General features: G+C 37.0%; 1 protein-coding gene across 5 annotated transcripts in view; it reads right to left on the reverse strand.

Annotated features, from left to right (window-relative positions):
- The window catches only part of LOC130913327 (phospholipid-transporting ATPase ID-like), a 45,603-nt gene extending 20,972 nt beyond the window's left edge, over positions 1-24,631 (reverse strand). For 2 of the 5 annotated variants that reach the window (XR_009062757.1, XM_057831846.1), the window contains exons 1-7: positions 24,483-24,631; positions 4,927-5,011; positions 4,784-4,842; positions 4,563-4,676; positions 2,213-2,311; positions 1,778-1,839; positions 1,395-1,467 (exon numbers count right to left, since the gene is read on the reverse strand). Coding sequence is in view for 4 of the 5 variants with exons in the window: in XM_057831846.1 (XP_057687829.1) it covers positions 1,395-1,467; positions 1,778-1,839; positions 2,213-2,311; positions 4,563-4,676; positions 4,784-4,842; positions 4,927-4,969 (450 nt within the window). In the remaining variant the exon portion in view is untranslated. The other 3 variants (XM_057831847.1, XM_057831849.1, XM_057831848.1) reach the window with 3 other exon arrangements.

Raw genomic sequence — 24,631 nt, forward strand, 5'->3', positions numbered from 1 at the left:
GATATTAAAACTATAAGAATTCTAACAGATACTTTGGTTGACTCACCATGACCACATTGTATTCATATAATACCATTTATTCCAGGCTAAGGGGGTTAATTTGTGAATGATGAAGACTGCTGTATATAAAAGGCTGAAGTGGGTAGTAACGTGTTACATTTATTCCGTTACATTTAGTTGAGTAACTGTTTGAGAAAAATGTACTTTTTACTTTTACTTGAGTAGATTCATTAAGAAGAAATGCTCCTCTTACTCCGCTACATTGGGCTACACCAGAGTTGTTACATTTTTCCTCTCAATTTTACATATTGACTTTATTTTTGTCAGCGATACCAACAGTAGCTCCACCAGTGTCAGCAATGAGAAAAAAAATCACTTGACTCCATTATACTAATCAGACTCAAGCTTGCCGTTCTTCCATAATGCCAGCCTGTTTAATAACGGCGTTGAAGCACCGTAAAAAATTAAGTTATGAGCTGAGAAAAAAATACACCATATTTAAAAAAAATAATAATAATAATAATAATAAATCAAACATCATAAGCAGTTACTCACAATGTTACTCATTAATTGAGTATTCTTTCAATCAAAAACTTTTTTACTGTACATGAATACATTTCTTGAGATGATGACTACTTTTACATAGTAATATTATTTTGAAGTAACACTTCTCTTACTTGAGTACAATTTTTGGCTACTCTACTCAGCTCTGATAAACAAACAAACAAACAAAAAAAAGGATCCAGGAGGCCACGTCTCTGCACACTCGCTGCTTTTATAAAGTAAAACAAAAAACAATTGCATGTCCTGCAATAGCACTATTGCGCATGCACACATTGCGATGGTGATGTTCAAATGATATACTGTGCAGGCCTAATACCAAGTCACATCCTTTTGGTTTGGGGGAAATTTCTGATGATTTTGAGGCAATTTTAGGACACGTCTGTCGCGTGTTTTGATAAATAATAATAATCCTCAATATTGAATATTTTTGTGGGTCCAAGTAAAAAAAAAAAAAAAATCAATAGGAGTGAATGAAAAATGAATGAATGAATGAATGAATGAATTTGCCACTGGAAATAAATGAGGATGCTTTCGTCAAATTTTGGTGCATCTGTACATTTTTGGCAAATCTGAATTCAAAACCGGCTTGATTTTTAAAATATGTGAACGATGTGAATTGGATTAAAAAAAAAACATTGGACTAAATACAGTTTCCATTTAATTTTTTATTTATTTTTTTTGTGGGTGAACTGAACCATGGCTTTTTGGGAGACAATCATGGCAAAAGGCTCCCTGAGTAATGTGAGTTTTCAGGACATTTTGCAGTATGAATCCCTCAAAGTATGCAAGTTAGGCATTTAGTGTCGTAATTTTACACAAAGTTGCCTTACCGTGACAAACTGATTGTTTTCCAGCTTGATGATGTCTCCCACCTGTACGTCCATCCACTTCTCGCCACGCAGTCTGGCGGGAGGAAGCAGGATGTTTGGTTTGATGGCAAAACAAATGAAGTGTTTGTATTTCAGGAAATCAACCCAGCCCAAATATGAACATTGAGCAGCAGTCGCAGTACTGCCCAATAGAAGTTTCCGGAATGTTTCCTGCTCCTGTTTTAGGAGCTTACTTTGCTTCAGCTTGTTTAAATATTACACTGCCTGCTCGCTTTTTTCGCATAGCCTTAACTCCCTGGCTGCCATTGACCGTGAGAGACATCCAAACTATTTCAAATGGAAGGGGCTGACTAAGTATTATCATTTTTTTATTAACGACTTACTTTCCATCGATGAGTACTTGAACTTTTCGGTTATTGACTTGATTGTCGCTCCGGTGGCGATTCTGAAAGTGAACACAAGATAAGTATTTAGCCGCCGTTCCTGCATTGTCATTAAACTCACTGTTTACCTGAGATAATGTTTAAACCATGACGTCAGGTTATTTAGTTTCATTGTTTCCCGCTCTCATGATTAGTGCTTGTAAACCATTAAATAGTACAAGGTCAGGACTCATGAGTCAACGGACGCAGTTTAGTTGCTATGACGGCATGTCACCCGAAGAAAGGGGAAGAAGCAGCATTTTGTGAAATCGAAGTGACGCAATGAGATGTTTCATATCAAATATACTTGGCTATACATTGACTGAGAGGACGGGCTAGGTTAGCAAAAATAAGAGGGCTAATTTTGCTAACGATAAAGGTGAGCAAGGCACATACGATGTCATCAGTGGCATCCTTGGCGGCTGTAACGGATAGAACCAGCACCAGAGGTACCACAGTGGTGAACCAGGACAGCGATGAGATCTCAGGAATTACCTAATGGAAAATGACAAGTTTTAGCTAAACTCATTCTGAGACCGTAACACTCAACAATTTGCTACAAGTAGCAGTCGAAAGAGGTTCTCCTCCAGCGTACGTACAAAATTCAGGTTTGCAAGTCACTGTCATGACTAACAGATCTCTGTAGATGGCAATGTTGCAGTGCCAGCTTTAGATGTGAGGTTAGCACAGTTTATAAGTAAGAGATAAAAGATTAAGTGGTAAATTTCGGCCAATCAAAACCATTATTAGGACGTGAAATGAAAACACGTTAGAAGTCAATTTTATATGAATTGTCCAAATACCGATTTTTTTCAAGATATGTTTTGCAGATACCTATCAGATACCTATATTTTAAGACAATTAAAAATAACACAACCAGTAGTGCTGTTTGATTAAGGGAGTTCCAAGAAATCGATTATTAGATGCATCGCGATTCGACACGTGACGATTCGATTACGATTCATAAAGGTTCAAAATGGAGGATTTTCCCTAATAACTTTATGACAGCCGCTCGTAGCGTAACGAAATTCAAGACACGTCTGCTGCCCGGACGGACGGACGCACAACGTTATGATGGATGCTGCCGGTTACTGAGTGAGTGATTTACTGCTTTTCAAAAGCCTTTTTTAGAGCGAGAGGAGAAGAGAGATAGTTCGTTGCTCCTTGTCTTTCAGTTGCCCAGCAGTAGATTCAAGTCAGGTTAATTGGAAAAAGTCCCTAGTGTTTTGCTAAGTCCTGTGTCCGTCTATCAAAGGTGAGTACATGAACCATCTTGTACTGTTTAGCCTTCATTGTTGTTGTTTATGAGATGTTAGTTAGCGCTGAGCGCTATGCTAATTAGCGACATAACTTACTCCAGATGCAGAACGTTTAAAACCAGGATTTTTCGTGTTTTTCCGACTCAAGTCAGGCATTAACTTGACGGTCTGAACGGGACAAGTCGCATTGAAGTGGATCATTTCCAATCCGATCTGAGTCACTTTCGTATGTGGTTCAAATCAGATCTGGGCCACATTTTTTCAGAACGTTTTTTTCAGAACATTTTGGTCAGAAGATTGCCCCCACTTTGCGCGAACTTGATTTAATTTATTATTAATTATAGAGTATAATAACGACTTACAACAATCAAATATCAACAATCTTATAAGTCAAAACCATTTGTCATTATCATTGGTAACATTTGAGCAAAAGATATGTTGGTGACTGTGCTGCTTCTGTTTACACTGGATAGTTTTGGGTTGCAGCACTACTTGATGCATTTAACATTTGTGGCAGTTTAGTTTAATGTCAATTGAAAAATAAAATGCACCGTTATAATTGTTGTATAAGTTATCACCGAATAATTAAAAATGCATTATATGATGGCATATCAATATCGTGATAGAAAATGTTCAGTATCGTGATAGGTTTTTCTTAATATCAAACAGTGCACGAAAAAAAACAAAGACAAATAATGAAAAAAACATTATTTTGCTGAATAATATAATCATTAGTTGCATTCCTAAAATGTCAGTCTTGTTTGTGTTGTTTTATAATTTGAAGTATTAGAATAGAAAAACAAAAATACTGGCAAAGTCACTGTTCTGCTAAAGATGTTGCTTTAAAAAAAACAAAAGCGCCCAACCGCCCCCCCCCCCCCGCAATTTTTTTGGTCAAAAAACCATATTTTTGGTGGAAGCAACCCATGTTTACTACAAAATCCTAAGGAATGGAAAAAGCTTGAAATGAGAATCTAGTATTATATTCTCAAAGATCACGATATTCTGCAAGTCATTAAAAAAAACGTCTAAATATGTGTAGTTTGGAAAAAAGGCCAATTCAAAAATGAGTTTTTTAAAATATGTTTTATTATTATTTTATAGTTACGTTTAGCTTACAAAAATACTTAGTAAAAATTTATACTTTGCTGAACTTACACTTTTTAACGGACTGCATCTTATTATAGGTGTGATAAGATTTTTTTTTTTTCTTACAAGAAACAAGACACATATTCTTGGTAAGAATTGGTATTTTTTTTATGCAGTGCAGTTTTTTTATGCAGTGTAAAACAGCAGGCAATAAGAGTAACACTTCCTTGCAAAGGACTTAAGGTGACTGAGTTAATGATTTTCACGCTACAAACTAGCTGCCTAAACGGTGTACAGTTAAACAGGAAATGAAACCAGGAAGCTAAAACTTTGCGGTAATGACGACATCGCAACAATTTTTACTACTCGGCAGCAGCGCGAAAACTTTCCCGGCCTACCTGGAGCACCAGCAGGAACAAAAAGTAGGCGTTAGCGATCCTCTGGAACTGCTCAAAGAGGTTGTGAGGTAGGAAGGTGAAAAAGTTATACTTGGAGGTCTTGATGGCATTCGTCTGGTGGAGAGGAAACACATGGAAAGAAACTTTCCTGAGTTTGTGAACAGTTTTCTGGTCGTTACTTCAAAGTTTGGAGGAAAAAAACAACCATGAATGACACTTACAGCATATTTAAAGGAGAGGTTGTATTCTCGGTCGTTTGCCCTGAGTTTCCTCTCAAGTTCTAACATCAAAGAAAAAAATAATTAAAAACCAAAAAAAAAAAAAAAAAGAGTTCATATGAAAACGGAAATTTCTTCAAGCTTACCTCGCTCTTTCTTTTTTACAAAATTGAAACCAAAAAACGACATGTTCTCTTTCGCTCTCTGCTATCTGTCCGTCATCGTCGTAGTCTGTGGAGAAAAACCAGTGACAACATTAGACACTTTTGACTGGGAGGAATTAGGCAGCCAATGAGTTAATAATAATTTTCAGTGGTATGAAAAAGTATCTGAACCTTTTGGAATTTCTCACATTCCTGCATAAAATCACCATCGAATGTGATCCGATCTTTGTCAAAATCACACATATGTAAAAACAGTGTCTGCTTTAACTAAAACCACCCAAACATTGATAGGTTTTCATATTTTAATGAGGATACAATGCAAACAATGACAGGAGGGGGAAAAATAAGTAAGTGAACCCTCGGCCTAAGGAGACTTAAAGAGCAATTGAAACTAGGCCTGAACGATATATCGTTTAAACATCGCCATCGCGATGTGTGCATGCGCAATAGTCCCATCGCAAGGACGTGCGATAGTTTTTTCATTTCATTTTTTTAAATCCACAAACGTTTGTTTTGAGGAAGGAGCGAAGGAGAGCGCACAGCTCTCTCATTCCCTCCAACTCGCAGTCATCGGCTCCTCCCCCTCCCCTGCTACAGCGGAGTGGAGGGAGGAGGGGCCGAACAGCAGAGCGGAGGGAGGAGGGGCCGTTTTCAAAGTGAAAGCGAGCAACACGTTGAATAGGGAAGACTGTCTCCAAAAGGAGTTTTGGAAGTATTTTGGCTATCGACAAGAATATAAGGAACAAAAAACAGCCCTGTTGACAGTGCCTCGCCATGGTTGCCTCAACAAGAAGTAATCCGTCGAACATGTGGGACCATTTAAAACGCAGGTATCTATGCATTCCTGCTACGAGCTTCCCATCAGAGGCTTTTTAGTACAGGTGGGAACATTGTTACGTGCCAACGTTGTTGTCTCAAGCCTGCAATGGTGGATAAACTAGTAGTCTTGGCCAAAAACCTATGAGACCCAGTTGAGAATTGCTGAGCAAGGAAGGTGGACGATATGCAGACAAATACATAACACAGCTGCAGGAATGTCTTTTCTTCTTTTTATTCATGTGACAGCTATCAGGAAGGCAGGAAATTTGGGAGTTAAAATGGTTCTGTTATTCATCAGTTATTTGCTGTTATTCAGTTCAATTATTTACAAGTTCAATTGAGTTTCTGTTTCTTTTATATTTAAATTAATTGTAAATCGTATTTTTCAAATAACTATAGTACAGCTTCACATAAAGTTTTGATACTTAATATTTTTTAAATATTTTTACAACTTTGTTGCAGTTTTGCAGTTTTATATTGTTATATTTTGTGTAAACAACTCAGGGGACTAATGCACTTGCACTTTTATTTGACAGATTTAATATTTAAGTTCAAATATGTTGACAACTTTATTGTTTTACTGAGGTTTTTATTTATTGTTATAGTTTGTGAACAACTCTTATTTGTCATATTTAATATTTTTGTTCAACTATTTTTACAACTTTGTTGTTATTTTACAGAAGTTTTTATTTATTGTTATATTTTGTCAAAAACTTAGGGGACGAATGCACCTGCTCTTTTATTTGTCATTTAATGTATTTGCTGCTGTTGAAGTGTCAAATATTGTGTTCAATAAATTATCTATTTTGTGCAGACATTGCTTCCTGGATCCCTTCATAATAATACAGCAATCTTAATCATTCACAAATGAAACGGTATTATATGAATACACTGTGGTCACGGTGTGTATTTCCAAACAGCTATTCAAGTCATCTAGTGAAAATTTCTTTAAAAAAAAAAAAAAAAAAAAAAAAAAAAAAATATATATATATATATATATATATATATATATATTTTTTTTTTTTTTTACTATCGCAATATAATATCGCAATATATTGCACACCTCAAAAAAATCGCAACAATAGTTTTTTCCAATATCGTTCAGGCCTAACTGAAACCAATTTTTATCAAACATTTAAGTTCAGGTGTGTGCCCGATCACTGATGAGTGTTTTAAAGCTGCCCTGCCCACTATAAAACACACACCTGGTAAGAATTGTCCTGATGAAAAGCATTGTCTGATGTGCATCATGGCTTGGTCAAAAGAGCTCTCTCAAGACCTACGATCAAGGATTGTTGATTTGTATAAAGCTGGAAAAGGATACAAAACCATCTCTAAAAGTCTGAATGTTCATCAATAAACAATCATAGAAGTTGTCTACAAATAGAGTTCTGCACTGTTGCTTGTCTTCCAAGGAGTGGCCATCCACCAAAGATGATGCCAAGAGTTCAGCGCAGAATACTCAGAAAGGTAATAGGTAAAAAAGAACCCTAGAGTGTCTGCTAAAGACTTAAAGAAATAACGAGCACAGTCCAATATATCTGTGCACACATCAACTATATTTAAAACTATGACCAAGAATGGTGTATATGGGAGGACTCCACGGAGGAAGCCATTGCTGTCTAAAAAAACCATAGCTCGTTTAATGTTCGCAAAAAGGCACTTGGACACTCCACAGAGGTTTTGGCAAAATATTTTGTGGACTGATGAAACCAAAGTTGAATTGTTTGGGAGTAACACACAACGTCATGTGCGGAGAAAAAAATGGAACAGCTCACCAACATCAACACCTCATCTCCACAGTGAAGCATGGTGGAGGGAGCATCATGATTTGGGGCTGTTATGCTACCTCAGGGCCTGGACAACTTGCAATCATTAATGGAAGTATGAATTCAAAAGTTTATCAGCCTGTTTTGCAGGAAAACCTGAGGCCGTCTATCAGACAGTTAAAGCTAAAAAGAGGATGGATGCTGCAACAAGGCAATGATCCAAACACAGATGTAAATTAACTTCAGAATGGTTTCAGAAGAACAAAATACATGCTCTGGAGTGGCCAAGTCAAAGTCCAGACTTGATCCCCATTGAGATGCTGTGGCATGACCTAAAGACAGCAATTCATGCCAGACATCCCATGAATCTGAATGAATCACAGCAGTTTTGTAGAGAAGAAGGGGCCAAGATTAGTCCTGATCAATGTGCCAGACTGATCTGCAGCTACAGGAAGTGACTGGTTGAAATTATCGCTGCCAAAGGGGGGGCCACAAAATATTAAATGTGATGGTTCACTTACTTATTTTTCTCTATTCTGCCATTGTTTGCATACTATACTCATTAAAATATGAAAACCTATAAATGTTTGGGTAGTTTTAGTTTAAGCAGACACTGTTTTTTCATCTGTGTTGTTTTGAAAGATAAAGATCAGATCACATTTGATTGTGATTTTATGCAGAAATGTGAGAAATTACAAAACGTTTAGATACTTTTTCATACAATTCACATTGACACATATACAATATTAATGAACAGTTAATTATTTCAACTGTACATTAGGCCTGTCGCGATAACAAATTTTAGTGTGCGATAATTATTCTCATAAATTATTGCGATATGCGATATTATTGCGCCCCCCCCCAATTTTTTAAACCAATTTACAATAACACAGTGCGAATACAGTATATATTAATAGATGAAGTACACCCATTTAAACGCGATATTTACTCTTAAATTCAAATCTACTTTTTAAGAAATAACAACTAAAAACAATAGACCATACCTCTTAAGTAAAAAACAACAATATTTATACCGCACAGAAACACAATAAATAAAATGTGTTTAAAAAAAAAAAAATGCACTTAACAACTTCAGCATTTAGAAAAATTTTTCCCGTCATAGCTTCTGCAATGGTGTTCCATAGGGATGTAATGATACAGTTAAGTCATGGTTCGGTACGAATTTTGATACGAGGGACATGATTTTCGATCCGATTCAATACATTTAATGCTCTGTAAAAAAACAAAAAACAATTGTATTTTTTGTTTTTCTTTTTTGCTAACGAGCAAAAATTAAATTGCCATCATATAAACATGCATTTTAGTGCATAATATTTATGTGCTTACTTCTTACTGATATGGAAAAAAAATTGCATAAAAGTGCTGAGAACAATCTTTACTGTTTGTAAAGTGAGGCAGGGCACACCGTTGATTGCTACAGCTCTCTTAGTAGCTAGGTTTACTACATGAGCAATACATCCTATTTATGGTCCGAATCCATTTGTGTCACGTACTGAATTAACAATACTTGCAACATTATCTATAGGCACTGGTATGGATTGATTTGGCCTTCTTAATCTCATGTGACAAATGACAGTTTAGAATTCATCGATGTAGTATATGGACTACATGTCCCATAATCACTCTGGGCTCACGTAGCCAATGGCATGGGAAGTAGCACATCTAGTTTGCCATTTCATGATATCTAGTGTGTGCGCGCATTAAAAAAGTTAGCAAGCGCCGCTGAAGTCACGTCTGCTCATTACTACACAACACCAGCATATGAGGGCTTTCATATACAGGACGAGTTTGAAGCACAGCGCTCTTACCGGTAATTTCATTCAGCTGTTCTTTGTCAAAGTGAGGTTATTCGTAGCAGCCAAGTCGGTAACAATGTTTTGGCGGACTTAATTGTAAATATCCAGCGTTGTGCCGAAAAATAGCCGCCCCGCGTGAAATTTCACTCCTGACGGGAGCGCCCGCAGTCAACAACACCGGTGTTCTGCCAAAATATCCTACATCGGCGAAACGTGCTACATTAGTCGAATTTGAGACCTAAAGTACTACCGTGCGTTCTAAACTTGTTTTGTTTAGATGCATACAGGAATAAGGTACTAAAAAAATGCCTGCAGAAAATACTTAAATGTAGTTATATCAAATAAGGACGGTTTAAACACGCTACGTGACTAATGTGGTCAACTGCTTCAAAGCTAACACAAAAAAACACAATGGTTAAAAGTATGAGAGGGTAATACATGCAAAAAGTATCTTTGAGGCTGTGAAAAGGTTCTAAATAACTAAATAAAAACAAAAATAGTGAGTAATCGCCGCCTCTAACAGATGTGCGCATGCGTGTGAATGCATGCGCAAGCGCCCTGAGCATTGTGCAGGACGTTTCGCCGCGTAGTAAGGAATGGCCGAACACCGGCGCGCCATAGATGGTCCACAGTCACTCCGGAGCACTGACGCGGCCGGTATACGTTGAACAATAGGATATAATGGGAACAATTGGCTCTGGCGCTAGTTTTTGGCGGACCTGGAACGAAGATGCATTTTGCGCAGTTGGTAACGAACTTTTAACAGCACGTCTGCCGCACGCGCACACACACGTGCATGCGAGGCGATAAATCGCAGCGGAAAAGTTATCGCCTCCATTTTTATATATCGCGCGATAAATGGAATTATTGCATATTGCGACAGGCTTACTGTACATTAACTCATTGTGAGGTTAAATACATTCATTAATATTTCATTGACAGTAAATTTGTAATACTGCTACTTCTCAATTTATAACTACAGAATGCGATTAATCACAATTAATCCTTCAGTATTCATCACATTTTTATTTCAAATGTACTGTGATAGTAATTAAATATTATTCTATATATTTTAACTCACAATGAGTCAATGAAGTTAAAATAGTTAACTATTTGTTAAAATCAAGGTTAACTCGCCCAGCTTTAAGTCTTAATACATTTTTTATTATTAACTCATTGGCTGCCACTGACAGCAATAGACATCCGATCCATTTGAAGTGGGAGGTCTGACAGCAAATGTACAAAAGTTAATTTGCTGCCACCCTCCCACTTCGGAACTACAAATGGATTGGACAACTACTAGTGATAAAGGACAAAAACAGCCATGACTGGTGATTTTTTTTCTTTTAATTACCATAATAGTCATTTGCCATAGCAGTGTCCTGCATTGAAGCGTCTTATAATTCCTGCATAAATAAGATGATTCACCGACTATTTTTGGGGCGTCTCTCACTTGGATTATTTATCCGCCAAGGTGAAGTCAGCACCCGACCTATAAATAACCGCCACATGTTCATCCAGGAATGAGCCTTTTGACGTGAATTCCAGACACTTAATGACACGTGGCAGGCCGGACCACATGTTTCGGTCCTTTTAAAAGAACATACTCTCACACACAAGTCCACTCTATAAACTCTCAAGACAAACAGTCCGCTGTTCACTCGTGAAATTAACCACTCCGTTTATTTTCAGCGGTGACGCAAGGCTGATGTTCACGCCGCCAGACAGAGGACTTTTAAACTCAGCGTGCCATCGCAGAGGTGGGGGAATTTCCTGGGTTTACTATGCACACGCTGCTGAGAGATGAAGCACTATTTGCTTGGCGTGGTCTTTTTTATGCACCTTCTCTTAAGGCCATTAAGTGTTTTGTAGACCAGCGGTAATATTTTATAGTCTATCCTTTGATCAGTCATATGGAAATTTTTTCTTGTATTTGTTAAAACACTGGGGGCAGCATCCTGATTGATAGTTTGTTAAAGCAGAAGTTCAGAATTTTTTACATTGGGCTTATTTTTTGAGTTAGCACAGGTTTAATAAGTTGGCGGAGTTGATTTCAACAAATTCTGTGCAGTTTGTAAGTTATTTCATAGCTTCAGGGCTCCGGAGTGGCTAAACTAGCGCGAGTCAATGGGATTAATTTAGCATGCCAATAAAAAATGATACAGGTCCGTGAACGGATTCAACATAGTCAAATGAATTCAAAATGCAGATCATTGTTCTAAAACATCCATGCTCCCAAAACAATGTCACAAAAAACTGCTGTAATTCATATCATTCACGCATTATGCATATCATGCGCAATACGACGCCAATAGAGAGGAGTGCACTCGTGCTCACGCTGCATTCAAGGAAGGTTGGTCCCGCTCGGAGGGTACAAGTTGCGACCTCAAAGCGTTCCAAGCGAATGTAAACAGTAATGATGGCAAACCTGCCTTCTCATAAATGATCGAATAGTGGAGGTGTTACAATTAAGCCTGTCGCAATATGCAATAATTCCATTTATCGCGCGATAAATAAAAATGAAGGCGGTCATTTTTCCGCTGCGATTTATCACCTCGCGTGCACGTGCGTGCGCGCGTGCGGTAGACGTGCTGTTAAAAGTTCGGATTCCTCGTTACCAACTGCGCAAAATGCATCTTCGTTCCAGGTCCGGCAAAAACTAGTGCCGGAGCCAATCGTTCCCATTATATCCTATTGTTCAACGTATACTGGCCGCATCAGTGCTCCGGAGTGACTGTGGACCATCTACGGCGAGCCGGTGTTGTTGACGTGTGGGTGCTCCCATCAGGAGTGACATTTCACGCGGGGCTGCTATTTTTCGGCACAACGCCGGATATTTACAACGAAGTCCACCAAAACATTGTTACCGACTTGGCTGCTACGAACAACCTCGCTTTGACAACGAAGGGCTGAATTAAATTAAGAGAGCTGTGCTTCAAACTCGTCCTGTTTATGAAAGTCGATTGTCATATGTTGGTGTTGTGTAGTAATGAGCATACGTGACTTCAGCAGCGCTTGCTAACTTTTTTAATGCGCGCACACACTAGATATCATGAAATGGCAAACTAGATGTGCTACGTACCATGCCATTGGCTACGTGAGCCCAGAGTGATTATGGGTCACGTAGTCCATATACTACATCGATGAATTCTAAACTGTCATGACTGAATGGAAGTTAAGAAGGCCAAATCAATCCATATCAGTGACTATAGATAATGTTGAAAATATTGTTAATTCAGTACGTGACACAGATGGATTTGGACCACAAATAGGATGTCTTGCTCATGTAGTAAACCTAGCTGCTAAGAGAGCTGTAGCAATCAACAGTGTGCCCTGCCTCACATTACAAACAGTAAAGATTGTTCTCCGCACTTTTATACAAATATTTTTTCAGATCATTAAGAAGTAAGCACATAATTATTATGCACTAAAATGCATGTTTATACAGTATGATGGCAATTTAATTTTTTGCTCGTTAGCAAAAACAAAACAAAAAAAAAACAAAACAAAACAAAACAAAACAAAAGATATATTGAATCGGATCGAAAATCGTGTCCCCCGTATCAAAAATCGTACCGAACCGTGATTTAACTGTATTGTTGCATCCCTATGGAACACCATTGCAGAAGTTATGACGGGAAAAGTTTTCATTTGCCTATGTGCAGTTATTAAGTGCAATTTTTTTTTTTTTTTTTTTTACACATTTTATTTATTCTATGTTTCTGTGCGGTATCAATATTGTTGTTTTTTTACTTAAGAGGCATGGTCTATTGTTTTTAGCTGTGATTTCTTAAAACAGTATTGTTGAATTTAAGAGTAAATATTTATCGCATTTAAATGGGTGTACTTGATCGATTAATATATACTGTATTCTCACTGTGTTATTGTAAATTGGTTCAAAAAAATTGGGTGGGGGGCGCAATAATATCGCATATCGCAATAATTTATGAGAATAATTATCGCACACTAAAATTTGTTATCGCGACAGGCCTAGTGACAATGATATTTTTCCAGATCGGAGGTTTGAAACTCTGACTTCCCACCTTCCTGGAATGCAGCATCAGTCTGCTGATTTAACTGACGGCCAGCTACATGGTGAAATGTGCATTTAGAGGCTGTGGAAACAGATAGAAGGAATGGGCAAAGGAAAGTTTCCACAAACTCTCTATGAAGAACGAGGCACAATATAAATCGGATACTTGCTGCTGGCTACAACATAAAAAATCAGCGGTGAAAAAAAAACATGTGATATCACTCTTCCCTGCTCCTCTGCAGAGTGTCTAGATTACAAATGTTGCTGTTCATACCGCAAATATTGACATGCAAGGGTAAGTTTTGATAACTTTATCCTGAAAACATAGCCAAAACAATTGATTGCATGACTCATCGATGTTTTCATGTGAGCATATGTTGCTTTTTATTGGCATGCTAAGTAGGCATGTGCCGGTTACCGGTTTCACGGTTTACCGTGGTGTGAAAATGTTGCGGTTTCAAAACCACTAAAATTTTCCGTCAGACCGTAGGACGGTATTCGCTATTTTTCTTGTGTCAAAAATGCAGCCAGAAGCGGCTTGGCGCAGCAGCGCTAACCCCCTCCCGTTTGTTGCTGTGTGTGAGAGTGACGCTATCGGCTACACAGCCAGCTAACCCAAAAACAATTACTCCAAACATAAGGCGTACTGTTCTTCAATTTATTGAGCTCTCAAATCGTGGTAAGTTTAATATACAAAATGAATACATTTATAATGTTGTACAATTAGATTTTTCCATGTGAGTAGCTTCACAGATTAGCACCATGGGAAAAGTTCGCTAAAAACAAAACACACATTTTCCTTTCAAATTCAATATACAAACTAAGTAAAAGCTTACAAAGATGAATGTTAGCCTAGGCTCAGCTGGGAGAGCAACTTCGTTGAGTGTTACAGCCGCAGACTGAGAAAACAAGCTTGATTCGCTTGAATGAAGGGGAAAAAGTGATAGCATCAAAGATCGCTAATTGTGAACGATGATCTTGCCCTAAGCACAAATCCACGTTCGCTGGATCAAGATGAGGTCTCACGCCCAATGTTTTTTTTTTTTTTAGATGAAACCTTTCCACAACAATATTGACATTTTAACTAACTTATACATTTTTACCTAACTTATGAATTGCTTATGTTCTTTTTAACACAAAGGCATGACATCATGTAGACTAGAGTTGACACAGTGGCTGAAAATGACGAAACTTCACTTAAGCTTTTCCACCCTCAAAAAAAAGTCATGCAGTATAAATTTTTAAAAATGTTATTCAGAAGTGTTTTTACTTTATAGAAATGATTTTGTTCTTGCTGTAATCTTGTGCAAATTGAGCTGTGGCTGTGGGTATAGTCTATAAGTTATATTTATTTTAATTTTATTTCAAATATTTTTTTATTGATTATTTATTTTAACAATATATTCATGTTCCAATTTGCAACTATGGTCTGAAAAAAAAAATCCTGTTCAATGGAAAAAAGTTGTTTTTTTTTTAACCCATACATCTCAAAATTTTGGGGAGCTATAATTGCAATACCATGATACCGTGAAACCGCAGTATTTTTGCTCACGGTTATCGTACCATCAAAATCTCATACCGGCACATGCCTAATGCTAAGTCAGCCTAATTGACTCGCCCTAGTTTAACCACTCTGGAGCCCTGAAACTAACAAGTAACTAACAAACTACTACAACTACTACTACTTTGTTGGAATCAACTTCACCGACTAATTAAACCCTCGCTAACTCGAAGATTAAGCCTGATGTAAAAAATTCTGAACTTCCGCTCTAAGACCTATAAATACACTATCACAATAATCTAATCTAATCTAATAAAAATGAATGCATGGATGAGTTTTGCCATGTCTTGTTTAGACAGAAGTCCCTAATAGGCAGATTTAGTGATAAACCTAAGATGGCTTTTGAAGCGCAAGGTTTGAGACAATATTTTTTATTGTTTTATTGGTTGTTGCATTATTTGTTGTATTTTATTTCTCTGTAATATTTTTATTCCTTCGGCTAGGTCTAGAAAAGTAAATTTACCGACTACCACATCTTTTTTTCCTTGATTTCTTTTAGTGTTTCTTTAAAGCCAGAAAATTGCCATTTAAAATGACTTTAGTTTTGGGTCATGTCTGTGATCTGATTTTTGTCTACAAAATTTAACAGCTGCATGACCATCTTCCGAGACTGGGGATTCCATAATTTTTGCCAGGGGTTAGGGTTTCACTTCAACTGTGAATACAAGACGGCTTTTGGCAACGAGCAAGGCATTTTTGCGCAACACTTTATCTTTGGCCTGAACGCAGCCTATCTTTACCCGTGTTCGTCTGCCTTTTTATCCTTTCTCTGATTGTTTTATGAAAGCTTTGTTTCCATCACAATTTAATTTCTTTTGACTGGACCGGCATTGTTTGAAGACCCAGCTTTCTTCTTTTGGGCCGTCATGTGAAAAAAGGAGCGCAAAAGAGACAAACATCCTCCCGGCCGGCGCAAAAACACGGGCAAGTTCTTTGCAGGAGCTAAGCACAAAAATACATACTGTGGCCTGTTAAGCGCCACGGGCGTCGTAAAGTCAAAACGTCATAGGTCGAGGATATCGTAACCTGAGGACTCACTGTACACCAAGAATAATGGCTTGCTTGTAAATGTCTATGACACTGATTTTTTACCTTTTCTTTTTTGGGCCAAAAATGATCACATCTATCTTTCCCGCATTTAGCTAGCACATCTTATTTTATCCAATTTGATATTCTATCCTTTGACTTACTGGAAACCAGTGTAGTGTCAGTGTGGGCACTTAAGCTGCACAGAAGGGCAGGAAGCATCACAAAACACTATTCACACCCCAGTTTCCATCTCTTCTACCTGTTGTCCTCTGGCAGGAGGTACAGGGCCATTCCAGCTAAAACAAACAGACTGGGAAACAAGCCAAGAGCTGTCACCATACTCAACTCAAGCTTGCACTGAAATGTCACTGTCATTGAGCTGCTAATGCCAAAACATTGTCACATGCATCTCACTAAGCAATATGTTCTCAGACATCCGTCTAAATCTGGGTACTGCATAATCTGAGTACTGTATATGCAATATTTACACAGTTACATGGTAGCATTTTTGCACTGTTACGTCAATATCTGTGCACAAACTCATTTGCACTATCATATGTGCACATCAGACAATGCTTCTCATCAAAACAATTCTTAACGAGGTGTGTGTTTTATAGTGGGCAGGGCAGCTTTAAACCACTCATCACTGATTGGGGAGAAAATTAACTTAAAATGTTTGGTAAAAATTGGTTTCAATTACTCTTTAAGTCTCCTTAGGCAGAGGGTTCACTTCATTACCCCCCGCCCCTCTCATTGTTTGTATGCTATCCTCATTAAAATATGAAAACCTATAAACGTTTGGGTGGTTTTAATCAAAGCAGACACTGTACTTTCATCTGTGTGATTTTGACAAAGATCAGATCACATTTGATGGTGATTTTATGCAAAAATGTGAGAAAAAGCTCAGATCCTTTTTATACCACCGTAAGTACACTGTAACCGGTGTTTTTATATTAGCGCTATTGTACTTTTGCTTTTGTTTTATGTGGTGGACATTATGGCAAAGCTTTAAATCTCGTTGTATTCTGTTCAGTGACAGTGAAGGCTTTCTATAGAAGCCAGTGCACGACCACTGTAATATGGTCCCTTTTCCTTGTATTTGTCTCTGGCAGCAGAATTCTGGATTATAATAATTCTGTTTTTTCTTTTTTTTTCTTTTTTTTTTTTTTAGTAAGAACTGTAAATACACCATTGCAATAATCCAATCTGCTAAAAACAAATGCATGGATGAGTTTTTCCAAGTCTTGTTTAGAAAGCCGCCACTTAAAGATGGCTATGATTTTTAGGTGGTAAAGTATAAAAGATAAGCATAAAATAAGGAAAGAAGTAAAAGTTGTCTTCAGTCAATTAGTTGGTAGACGAATGTGATTGGTGCTGAAGATGAAAAGGTAACCTTATCTCAGTGTCACATTCACCTGTGACTGGCCGACTGGTTCAGAGGTCGCGAAACATGAATGACCGTCTTGTCCGAGTAGTTCATCTCAGGTTTCCACACTAAACACTGCATCTATTGTCAATAAAAAGCGCTCCTTTTACTTGATATTTTGTCTATATATGGACTTGTATGCTCATACTTTATATGGGCTTATGTGGATTCAGTTTTTAAAATGAAAATGAATAAACTATGCTCACAAAAATAATCTTGAGTAAAGGCCTTGATCGAAAGCCCAGCAAAATCATCATTGTTTCCATGTTCATACTGAAAACAATTGTGTTTTCTTTGCCATGTGGTTATTATTAAAAAAAAAAAAAAAGAAACATTTTTAAAAGAAAACATTTCCTGTTTTGACTAGATTGCTCATGTGAACATTGCCTCGATCACCCCCCTTTGATGAGTCATCTCGAATCAAGAGAAATGCAGTCATGCCTGAAGCATTTGTCCATTAAACAATGAAATAGATAAGCTAGAAGTTGGATTTCCTGTTGTGTCTAATCGCAACAGATTGAGAACCTCCCTTTTAGTTTTTTTGGCATATTCCCTTACTTGCTGTCGTTCCGCGACACTTAATCAGCTCCTTGTTTTATCTTAATCGTGAACTATTAATAACAACAAGTCCGCAAACAGCGTCTGTGAACGATTCCACCTGCTCGCTCGCTGGTTCTGTCCAGATATGAACATTTAAGGCAGGCCTGCTTTTTGCGTTGAGGCCGCCTCTGGGAAATAGAAAGATTATTTGACATGTTGCATTCTTTTTTGCTAGCTTCTACTTTTACGGTTTGTCTTCCACAAGCACCCCCAAAATTGGATAGACCTAATGTACTTAACTAACCTCAAACATAAACAGTCAAAGTGTTGATATAGCGACGACTATTAGGACGAATGGCCACACTTTTTTCACTCATGAAAAAAATAGGGGCCATTTCACTTCATCTTGTCATGATAAAACACGGGGGTTGTCCCCAGAGTTGTCTGATGTTATGGGGTAGGGGATAAAAGCATTTTAAAAGGATATCGGGTAATATTGACATCGATTTTTCAATTACTGGTTTTGGACCATTATGCATGTTGCCTTCAAGCAAAAAGTAGAAGCTTTCTGCCTTTGTACAAGGGCTGGTTACAGCTTAGCAAGCAGTTATGCTTATTGACCACTAGATGTCTCCAAACTAAGGTGCAGTTATGCTTATTGACCACTAGATGTCTCCAAACTAAGGTGCTTGGGATTTGTTATGTGAGCAGACCATTTGCACTTATGGTGCAAAAAAAAACAAAAAAAATAAATGGTTGAAAAAAATAATCAATACGTCATGTCCATGACCGCATATATCGTTATCAGACGATTGAAGTTGGACAACATTGGGCGATCGGTTAAAAAAGTTACTATCTGACAGCTCTACTTAGGACATTACCACGCTTGCTATCGTAACGTGAGCTTGCCGCGATAGCTACCAGGGCTTCCCCTACATAAAAAAGATTGTGGTGCACTACCACACCAAAATTAAAGCCGCCTCACCTTGCAAATTGGATTTTTAAAAAATTTAAAGATACATTCTAATTTATAATTTGTATAATTTAACAAAACGTCTGTGCTGCTATATGCGCCAGTGTGGGAAACCAGTTGACCTTTTGCATTGCGTTGCTGCCACCTGTCGGTCAGAATAATTCACTGCATCTATTTTGTGACAGTTTTGCTCACAAGTCATTTTCCTGCACAGTGCTGTGTCTGTCAGTCGCATTGACACTCACATAAAGGCAAGGAAAGACCAAACCTTGTGGTTTATTGAAGTACATTTAGTGTTTGCTGGCTGTCCGGCAGTGCACAAGGAAACACCCCATTTTGAGCAGTACAACATCTAAATGAATATATATAGCTCATTATTTACGCACTATTTGCTAGAAATCATCTGAAATAGCACGCCACATAAAAATTATTCCTTTACACACTTTATTTTGAAACTCACACCGATTCTCCTGTTGCAAGCTTGTACCTGACTACGTTGGTGCGGAGTTGGAAATTGGGAGAAAAATCCACAGAAAGGGATTTCAAGTTAAAGAATATAATTGTGGTTTATACCTTTGAAAATGACCTTAATATTATTGACATAATGTTTAAGTTCTTTATGGCGTGTGTTTGATCTGAATCTTCGCGTTCTAGCATAGCATTTGTTTGTTGCTGATATCACTGGTTGTAATTTGAGATGAGTATTTGAAGTATTATGAAAAGATTTAAGTTGTCAACGGACGATGGTCCCTTAGCAGACGGACTATTATTGTTGTGGTAATGTAGTACATATTAGGGCCAAATAAACAAAAGAAAAAAAAACCAAAGGACTATGAGATGTCAGTAGCTACAATCATTGTCCCGTAGATAAGAGCTATGACATTAGCCTAGCTAATAAAATATTTTAAATAGATATTTGTTATCGTTGTTCTTGTGAAAAACATTCTCATTTGTCATGATATAAAGCAATTTCGCCACGGCACAACATGTTAGGATTGTCCGACACTGATGTAGCCCACCACTACCACCACAGCTTCAAAAAATCCTAGGGGAAACCTTGGCTACCATAACAATTCACTACTAGCAGTGTTATTTTCCGCTTCGACTGTTTTCAGTAGTGTTGTAATGTTGTGTAATACAAAACATAAGTTTTGGGTTTCTTGCTTTGTAGCTCTTAAAAAACAAAAGAAAACTCTTTAATGAAAATACACAGCATTCAAATTTACAGTCCTAACTATAGTGATTTCCAAGTCCGATACTCAGTATCAGCGCCCGATTACAATATTTTTGGAGTATCGGACAAGGTCAGATTCGATCCTATAATTACTGTGTTTTCAGAAGCATTGTGCTTTTTTGCTTGTTCATTTTCTGCCACTTTCCAACTTCAAATGAATTGGACATCTTTGGCCATCAGTGGCAGCCAATGCAAGGCAATGAGTTCATTTTGAGGTATTTCATATAATTTCCTGTTGATTTTCGGCTACTTCCTTTTGCTTTTGAGACATTTACTGGTCACAACCCTGTTGATTTTGGGGCATTTACAGGGTCACTTCCTGTTGATTTTGGGTTACTGAAAAGAAAGTGTCTCAGAAATGTCCCCAAATGAATAGGAATTGACTCAAAATCAACAGGAGGTAACCTGTAAATGCCCTAAAATGAACAGGAAGTGACCTGTAAATGCCCACATACTGTAACTGGCTGTGAATGCTCTTGTTATAGTGCCATTGAAGGCGCTTGACATCTAATCCAGTCAAAATTAATTGGATGTCTAGCACTGTCAATGGCAACCAGTGAGCTAATGTACACACTATTCTCATGGAAGATTTTGGTAGCAACCTGTTGGTTCCTTTTTTTTTTGTTTTTTTTTTTGTAATTAATCAGTGACACCTTGTTAAAACGATATATCGATTCTTGGTGGGACCATATCGATAACCCTTTGGGCTAAAAAGTATTGCGACATATCACCTTTTAGGTATTTTGTCACACCCCTATTTGTAAACAGCATTTCTCAAGGAGGTACCAGCGAGGCTCACTTTTACACAAAAATTATGATTTGTCATTTACTAGTTGCAATATTTTTACTGGTCTACATATACGAGTATCGAATTGGTATCGGCAAAACATCATGAAAAAAAAGAAAACGCATTGGATATAGTGCCAACAGTTCTTACATTGATGATGCAGAACGGCCAGTAGATGTCCCTATACCAGCAAACCAGGGTTTGATAAAACACCACAGAAAACTGCAGAACACCATTAACTCATTGCCTGCCATTGACGCTGATAGTCGTCTAATCCATTTGAACTGGTCTGGTTGGCAACTTGGCGTGTTCATTCGCTGCCAGCCACCTAGTTCAAATGGGATTGGACAAATACATTTCCATTCACAGCAGAAGGATGATTGGACGTCCATAATCATCAATAGTACTAAAGAGTTAAATGGATCGGACGTCAGTGTCTATTTGTAGCCATTTAAGACAAATTGAGAGTCACTTAATGTACTGGAAGTGTTTTTGTTAACATTGACTTTGAGTGACGTAACATTTGCTTTTTGTGATTTTCGACTGACGCAGTGGTGACAATGGCAACTCTAAGACGGAAACAGCACAAAGAGCCACTAACAATTGAGCTATCTGAATAATTCACCTGACCCATAGGGCCTGGTCTCATTTTACCTGATTAAACCCGTGACCTTTTAATTGACCTCTGAGGATAAATAATCACACACATTATTTGATTTGAGATCACATGAACAACCTCTACAGGCCTTTATTTTCAGTGACAGACTTAAATGATGTTGCGTCAGGTTGTTAAAGATGGAATTATCTCAAACGTTTAATGACATCCAATAAGGATGCTGTGTTTACATTGTTTAGGATCTTGGATGGAAAAAAATCGTCGATAACTTTTGTGATTAGTCAACTTATTGGCTCATATATAAATCACATTATATTACACTGGAATTTATATTTAGAACCAAAAACAATGCGCTGAGAAATGTGGAACTATGAACATGAATGGTTTGGAAATGTTAAATTTTCATTCATAACCACAAAAAAAAAAAAAAAAAAAAAAATTCATTTACGTTTATGAAGAACTATAGAAATTAGATAATATTTATGATTTTTGCCCTTTTTTATTTTGTTAATTTACAAATACAAATGAATTTAAAATTATTTTTATCATTAGAATATATATTCACTCTTTCATTCCACTTTTGTTTTTTTATTCAGTGTTGTTCACTACGGCATATTCCTAACTGCCCTTACTGGTAAAATTCATATTGTACAAATTCTGATTTTTATCTATTTATTTTTGTGTTTATTTCGTTCTCCTATTTTAATTGGTCTTGTATTTATCTGTTTTATTTCTATTTCTTATAAGACATTTTTTATTTTATTTTAATGTGATGTAAAGCACTTTGAATTACCTTGTGTTGAATTGTGCTGTAAACATAAATTAGCCTTGCCTTGCATGAAGTACTTTTTAATCATATAAAATACATAACAAATAGAATATTTAAAGTTTTTGGGATTGAGTGATCGGTCCTTGCCTTTCCCAGTCCATATAGATTTTGACGTCTCTCGCTGTCAATGGCATCTGATGAGCCGACTTTTGCTCCTGACTTTTCATTAACGTAAATGAAGTCGTTTTTCCTGTAAATGCAACCAGTTTCTTCAAAATATTACAAGGCAGATTTTTGTCAGGACTCGGAGAACTTCTATTTGCAACTCTTTAGGACAGCGGTCCCCAAACTACGGCCCGCGGGCCGGATACGGCCCGCCTCCACATTTGGTCCAGCCCCCTGAAATTTTTATTTATTTATTTTTTCAATAGTGTTATTTATTTCCTGGCTTTTTTCTGTGAAGAACCCAGAGAGGGTTATATGGTTATTATCTATTTAATTAATAGTGTTATTATTATTTATTATTATATTTTATTAGATTATTTTTATTTTATTTACTTTTGTTCCATGAAGAATCCAGAAAGGGTTATTTGATTGTGGCTTTCTGAAAAACAATACATTTTTACATTTAGGCACTCCTGCAATCGTCACACTTTTTCTGTTACAAACTGACCCGCACCCTCATCAGAGAAGGGAAAAGTTATGTGGCCCTCACAGGAAAAAGTTTGGGGACCCCTGCTTTAGGATTTCAATTACTTTTGTTGTTGCTGCTGTTGTTTTTTCAGCTATAACTATTGTATGTTGTTTTTTTTTTTTTTTTCAGAACATCATATTAAAATAAACTTGATGTGTATGTTATGATGTAACTTGTTTAATATTGAGAGTCCAATCGAATGTATAACAGTGTTTATTGCCATAGAGTTTGTGTTTGTATGCTGCGTTGAGTTACATACATAACATATACAATACATAACAATATAAAATGTGTACCTTCATCATCAGGAACTTGCAGATGGACTTAATCTCAAATGGGAAAATGTTGTATTTTATAAAAGTCTTAAAAACGGCAATGCTTTGCAATTTGCAATTTAGTAACCTTTTACCATCCTTGTCTCGACTCTTCTATATATGAAGTTAATGATTTAATGTTAATTGTTAATGTTAATGATTGACTGTTAATGATTTTTTTTTAAAAAAAAAAAAGAAAAAATCAAACAGATTAAAAAAAAAAAAAAAAAAAAAACGCTAAATACCTTCAAAAAACAAAATATTTTGTGGCGAATCATTTTTGGATGACTATGTTAAGATAACGGTTTTCCCCTCTTATCGCATATTTTTACACCTTGCATACTTTTATTTATCTATTTTATTTTTTGTGTGTATTTACTGTTCTGTCTATATATACATTCATGTGTCTATTACTTGTCTTTGAGTGTTTCTATTACAATTTAATAATTAAAAAAAAAAAAAAAAGGACATACGAGACATTTCAAATGTGCGCACGTATTTCGCACCCTTTTAAATTCATTGCTCTATTATTTGATTAATGTGCAGTCGTTTAATAATTGCACTAATATGCTGTCTTTTTCTGTTTTGTTTAGAAACACACACACGGATTTAATCATCTTGTGTACAACACACATGCCCAGCAAGAGTAAATTCAAAGTACTGTATACTAACCCGCCTACCTCAATGCCTGTACCAAGTGCCTTGTATATAGATTAAATCTGCCAAACGTTTTACCAAGTCCAGTCTGTGTTCTAACCGACACCCCCGTGTGAACGGAGCATCAGATTAGAACTAAACTTTTACAGTCCAAGCTAGTCACTCCAAGAATTAACAACACTTTAACTCATATTTTTTTCACAAAATATAAAGCTTTAATACGAATACATGATCTAAAATTAAATGGAGCTCTATTTAGCTGAGCGCTGTACCGTTACAGCATCAAGAGACATCAGTAGAACAGTGCAGTACGGTAGTATTGTGTACATCAAAGACAATATTTAAAGTTTTTTTTTTTTTTTAAATGTTAATATGTCAGCAGCATTTTATACACTCACTTTCCAATAAACCGTGACTATAATGGAGCATTTTTGTCGAATAGTCAAACTTTGATAGCCAAAGAAATACAGGTCGCTCACCAGGAGAGCGGAGCGATTTACCTTGAATTCCGAGCCGAGGGGCAGCGCTGTGTCTGGGATGAAATGACGTCTCACTGGGGATAAGAAGGTTCGATTTATGTTGGTGCAACTCTTGGCAATGCTATCGTCTCGTCGACCAACCGACGCCCTCCTTCTCCTCTTCTCTCTCC

This window comes from Corythoichthys intestinalis, chromosome 3 (genome assembly GCF_030265065.1).
Source record: "Corythoichthys intestinalis isolate RoL2023-P3 chromosome 3, ASM3026506v1, whole genome shotgun sequence".
NCBI classification, from domain to species: Eukaryota; Metazoa; Chordata; class Actinopteri; order Syngnathiformes; family Syngnathidae; genus Corythoichthys; species Corythoichthys intestinalis.